The sequence below is a fragment of the Salpingoeca rosetta genome (assembly GCF_000188695.1).
Source record: "Salpingoeca rosetta unplaced genomic scaffold supercont1.28, whole genome shotgun sequence".
Classification (NCBI taxonomy): domain Eukaryota; class Choanoflagellata; order Craspedida; family Salpingoecidae; genus Salpingoeca; species Salpingoeca rosetta.
In genome coordinates this window covers 774,674-780,286 of record NW_004754906.1, presented here as the reverse complement: position 1 = coordinate 780,286, position 5,613 = coordinate 774,674, and the positions used below count along the sequence as shown (strand labels likewise).

Genomic DNA, 5,613 nt, shown 5'->3' with positions numbered 1-5,613 from the left:
GATGAAGAGAACGGGCCGGCCGTTTGAACGAGGCTCCTTGAGCAAATCCCTGAGGAGAGGCACCGGCGCGGTTGCTGCATCTGTCGTCGTCTATGGTCGTTTGCTGTTGTTGTTGTTGTTGTTGTTGTTGTTGTTGTTGTTGTTGTTGTTGTTGTTGTTGTTGTTGTTGTTGTTGTTGTTGTTGTTGTTGTTGTTGTTGTTGTTGTTGTTGTTGTTGTTGTTGTTGTTGTTGTTGTTGTTGTTGTTGTTGTTGTTGTTGTTGTTGTTGTTGTTGAGCACGTGCATCATGAATTCGCAACAAAGATCACGCACGGGTCTTGCTCAACCGTCCAAGTCGCCAAAACCGCACACACACACACACACACACACACGCACACACCAACACACCAACAAACGCACACCTGTCCGACATCGAAGAAGATTTGCTTGACTTTATCGGAGGCGGAGAGTTCGTTTGTCAGCGCAAACTTGGCCGAGAGATGGTTGCACAGCAGCTGCGCAAGTTGCGAAGGGCAACGGGGAGAGAGAGGAGGATGGTGAGGACGTGCATGAGGCGGTGCTCGAGCGTGTCAGACATGACGATGCGCGCAGTGAAGAGTGGGGTACATCGACAACACCCCCCCCCCCCCTCAACACGTACCGCGTGCATGGCTGCTTGGATTGTGTCGCTCGTGTGACTGCGAGAGGCCGCAACCCGCTGAAGCGCCCCGAGCGCCCTACAAACAGTCACACACACACACACACATGATGTGACATGAATTCAACGTGCATGTGTAAGGAAAGCGCTGTCAACATGAACGGAGGACCAACACGTGCAATGACCACAGCAAGATGCGTAAGCGAGCGTGAAAGGGTCGGTAACAGAGCAGTGTGCCAGCGTTTACCCTTCATGGATGAGCTCAGCGGCGCTGGCAGGATCCTCGCAAACTGCAAAAAAAAAAAAGGTTACATACACACAGGAACACAAACGCACGCAAATACGCGTACATCGCAATGCAGGAGCACAATGAAACGAGTGAATCACAGTGTGCGTGCCTGTGTGAGAGAGAGAAGCAAGCTTGCTTGTAACGCAAGCAGTCGTCTTGTGCGTGTGTGCATGTGCTCGTATTGGCTGACGTTGGTGGACGATGCGCGCTGCTGCGAGGCCGACGTGCTGGTCGGCACTGGAGATGTTTTCCACAATTCGCGGATACGGATCGCACGTGGACAGCTGGACCAACATAGCACGCGGCACATTGTGAGCACAACAGCAAACCAGCGAGCGAGCGTGGGTGCATCAACATGCATGCACAACAAATGCATACATGAAAGCACAAGTGCACGCACACACGTTCACACGCCACACGCACACATAAAATCATAAGTGCACGCATACACGTTCACACACGCACACACACACACACATACACACACATACACACACAAACACACACACACTCATACACGCACACACACACACACGCACACACACACATGCACACACACACACACAGAGGTTTGCACAGCAGGGCACCTCGCGTCTGTATGCTGCGTCGCCGGCGAGAGCGGTGAGGGCATCAAGGCATTTCTCCTGCAGCGCAGCCGTGTGCGCGCCCCTGTTCAGCAGCTGGACCAGCGGAGCAATTGGAGAGACCGTGGCCATGGACTGCCGGGACGATGAGGGAAGATGAGGGAAGATGAGGGAAGGGTGGGTGGTGTGGATGGTGTGGGTGGTGTGGATGAAGTGGGGGTGAGTGAAGCGAGGTGCAAGGAGGGTTGAGGAGAGGTAATCAAGGAAGCAAACGAACGGCGAGGATATACGAAGGGAACAGGGCACAACAGCATTGTACATGCAGGTGCACACACACGCACACGCGCACCATGGTGCACTGCACACAACAGGTGCGAGCATACGTACTGCTCTCAGCTGCGGCTCCTGTGCAAACGACGCGACGCACGATGCCGCGTGGGCCTGCAGAATGAAGAGAGAACGAAGGTGACATGGTGGAGGTCATTAGTGCAGGGTGTGTGTGTTGTTGTTGTTGTGTGTTGTGTGTGTTGTGTGTTGTTGTTGTTTAAGTTGTTGTTTAAGTTGTTGTTGTTGTTGTTTAAGTTGTTGTTGTTGTTGGTGGTGTTGTTGTTTAAGTTGTTGTTGTTGTTGTTTAAGTTGTTGTTGTTGTTGTTGTTGTTGTTGTTGTTTAAGTTGTTGTTGTTGTTGTTTAAGTTGTTGTTGTTTAAGTTGTTGTAGTTGTTGTTGTTTAAGTTGTTGTTGTTGTTTAAGTTGTTGTTGTTGTTGTTGTTGTTGTTGTTGTGAAAACACTGTAAAGTCCTGATTTCATGTTCGTGCAGTGCACATGACATAGACAACACCGCCAGTCAATAATACTCCACACATGCACTGAGGCACACCTGCGTTGGCAGCCGCTGCACAGCAGTTGCTTTGAGGATTTCCAGCAGGCCGGGGTACACGCCAGCCTCAAACACTTGCTGCGCAGTGGTGACAGGAGGCGTAAGCGATGACAATGAGTATAAGGTATGAAATCAAGCATGGCACGCACACACACACACACGCACACGCACACGCACGACACATACACGCACACGCACGCGCACATACACGACACATACATGCACACACGAGCACACACGGCACAGCACAGTGCACGGTCGTATGCACACGCGCACATGTGTGGACTACATACCAGTCTGTTTGGCGTTGACTTTGAGACGAGGACAGCCAGGGTCTGTGCCGCTGCCTGCACGCACGACTCGTGCTCACACGTCAGCAATCGCACGAGCTTTGGCAGCGAACCCGCCGTCAGCACGGCAGCAGCACTCGACTGCACGCAGACGTAGTGACAGTGACAGCGATGGTGAGACAGTGTGGTTGTGGCTGTGCTTGCAGTGGTGGTGAGAGAGCGTGTGCGTATGGATAGATGGGCAAACATCTGGACCAATGCGGGCGCTTCGTGTCAACGAGACGGAATCACACACAGTGCACACACAGTGCACACACAAACACACTCACTCACTCACACACGCACGCACTCAAGCACACACACAACAAAAACACGCCTGTGCATGTGTGAATTACTTTTGCGATTGCGAGAGCGGAGAGGGCGTTACAGGCGGCGCAGGACACGGCCGCGTTGATGGGCTGTTTTGGATCATCCGGCAGGAGCTGCCCAGCTGCGACCATGGTGGTGGTCATGGCGGTGGCGGTGGTGTGAGGGACGCAACACATCAAAAGGGCAGGCAATCCGCAAACACACACGCACACACACACACACACGCAGCAAACACGCACACACGCACGCAAAAATAAACAAACAGCAAACACAAGCACAGAGCAAACACACACACACACACACACACAAAAATAAACAAACAGCAAACACAAGCACAGAGCAAACACAAACAAAGAAACAGCAAACACAAACACAGAAACAAACACACGCAACGTACCGACGGCGGCCTCTGTTTTGAAGTCGCGAAGAATGCGGCGGTTGTCGTTGTCGTGCGCTGCCGTGCGCACACACTCCATTGCCCGCACCTTCACCTCCACGTCCTCGTGCGTCAGCAGCTGCAGCACCTTCACCAGCGGCGCGTCGGCCTGCGAGCCGTTGTCTGGGATGGCGCCCACGCGCTCCAGTGCCGGTGGTTCGTACAGCATCGTCGATAGCGCATCGAGCGCAACCACATACGACTTACTGTACTCGGGGTTGGTCACAAACCCAATAATCCGCTCCAGCACCCCAGCTTCATCTGCACGCAGTGTACACGTGTGTATATATATATATATATATATATATATATGTGTGTGTGTGTGTGTGTGTGTGTGTGTGTGTGTGTGTGTGTGAACAAACAAGTGGAATCCCTGACACAAAGGAGGAACGCCTCATCTCACGACCACCACCACCGCCACCAGCAAACAACAACGATTACACAACGACGACAGTGACTATGACGACAGTGACGACGACGTACAGAGGGTTTGCCTGCAGGTCTGGTTCCGGGACACCTTTGCCACGACATTGAGGGCGAGTTCCTGGATGGCGCGAAAATCAGAGTCAAGCAGCGCCAGCAGCGGCTGTGCAGGCTCTGCTGCCATCATCTGTGCACGGCCCTCGTAGTCCTCGCACAGCATCAGCAGCGCTTGCAGTGCGTTGCGGATGATATCGGGCTGTGAGGATGAGAGCAGGGCGACAAGCGGCGTCACCACGTCCTGTGCCAGCAGCTGCTTGCGCACGCTGAACTCTGTGCTCAAATTGGCGATGATGGACCTGAATCAACGCATCGACGCAGCGCAAGTGGAGGGAAGCATTGTTCTGTGAGAGTTGGACACACTAAACGCGGCTGATCCGGCAAGGTTGATGTGTAGAACAATGCATACACGCGCACATACGTATGCATGCAAACGCACGCACACACAACGCCCGCGAAGGGCATGCACGGGCACCTGTGTGTGCACGTGTGAGTGAATGCACCCGTCCCTCAGCTCACAAACACTCCATTTCCTCCACACACAAAGTCGGGCTCGTTCACAACTTACGCGGCATTTTCTTGCCCGACAGGCGACGTTGGCGGTGCCAACATTGGTAGGAGGTCTGGAAGCAGGGTGTCGTTGATGTCCCCTTTGCACTGCAGCCTTACGGCGTAGTCTTTTGTGAGTGTTGACAGGCACATGGTGGCTCTGTTTCGCATCTCTTCTTCCTCGTGCTTGACTAGCTGCAACAGCACTGGAAGTGCACCCAGCGATGCCACATGCTCTTTGTTCTTGTCCGCTGTACAGTGTGGATATGTGTGTGTGTGCATGTGCGTGCCGGGTATGTGCGTGCGTGTGTGTGTGTGGATGTGTGTGTGTGTGTGTGTGTGTGTGTGTGTGTGTGTGTGTGTGTGTGTGTGTGTGTGTGTGTGTTGGGACGTGAGCGCACATCCAGTGACGACTGTGACACAAGAGGTTGCAGCCCGTTTTAACACGTACACTAGACTCCCACGACAGCAGCTCACACGGCAAAGACAAGGCGCTCAGCAAGCATCCCCTGCTCCACACCTGTGGCTCCGTGCTCTCCTTGCCCTTCTTCCCCATCACTATCGTGTGTGTGTGTGTGTGTGTGTGTGTGTGTGTGTGTGTGTGTGTGTGCTGCTGGTGTCTTGGTGGTTGGCAACAGAAGCGCCCCTAAGTCGAAATTGCCTTTGCTGTGCAACAAAGGCAAAGTTGCCTTTGGCGAAAATTTCACACAAGCAGCAAAGCACAAAGCAAAGCAGAAGGCGGCGAGAAGAAGAAAAACGGACCACCACCAACAAGACAACACCCACCCACCCACCTCGCATCACTCGTGACCATCATCGCAGCAGCGCAGCATCATGGGTTGTGTCTTTGGGCGCATGGGCGCCAGTGGTGACGCTGGTGAGCCTCAACACAAGGTCTATTCATGGTACGTTGTGGTCTGCCTGGACTGTTTGGCAAGTTGCTGCTTGGTGCTGCTTGGTGCTGCTTGGTGCATGGTACTTGAGCGAGTGCGCGCCATGCTTCTGATGATCTTGATGTGGTCTTCGCAACGGTTGGTGCTTTCGCTCTGTGTGTGTGTGTGTGTGTACGTGCAGGGACAAGCGGGAAGCCAAGGACCTGTC

The 5,613-nt window shown here is 53.4% G+C and overlaps 2 protein-coding genes across 2 annotated transcripts in view; one reads left to right on the top strand and one right to left on the bottom strand.

Moving 5' to 3' along the window:
- The window catches only part of PTSG_09450 (uncharacterized protein), a gene marked incomplete at both ends in the record, with an annotated part of 10,634 nt that extends 5,951 nt beyond the window's left edge, over nt 1-4,683 (bottom strand). The window contains 12 exons of the mRNA XM_004989648.1: nt 411-494; nt 641-716; nt 885-927; nt 1,117-1,210; nt 1,514-1,645; nt 1,898-1,951; nt 2,389-2,466; nt 2,682-2,819; nt 3,074-3,168; nt 3,445-3,744; nt 3,967-4,262; nt 4,532-4,683. Of these exons, the coding sequence (XP_004989705.1) occupies nt 411-494; nt 641-716; nt 885-927; nt 1,117-1,210; nt 1,514-1,645; nt 1,898-1,951; nt 2,389-2,466; nt 2,682-2,819; nt 3,074-3,168; nt 3,445-3,744; nt 3,967-4,262; nt 4,532-4,683 (1,542 nt within the window). The remainder of the gene's footprint in view (nt 1-410; nt 495-640; nt 717-884; nt 928-1,116; nt 1,211-1,513; nt 1,646-1,897; nt 1,952-2,388; nt 2,467-2,681; nt 2,820-3,073; nt 3,169-3,444; nt 3,745-3,966; nt 4,263-4,531) is intronic.
- Nucleotides 4,684-5,249: 566 nt separating this feature from the next.
- Nucleotides 5,250-5,613, top strand: part of PTSG_09449 (uncharacterized protein) — a 3,268-nt gene continuing 2,904 nt past the window's right edge. The window contains exons 1-2 of the mRNA XM_004989647.1: nt 5,250-5,417; nt 5,587-5,613. The exon at nt 5,587-5,613 is cut by the window's right edge and continues 27 nt beyond it. Coding sequence (XP_004989704.1) covers nt 5,347-5,417; nt 5,587-5,613 — 98 coding nt within the window. The 5' untranslated portion in view covers nt 5,250-5,346. The remainder of the gene's footprint in view (nt 5,418-5,586) is intronic.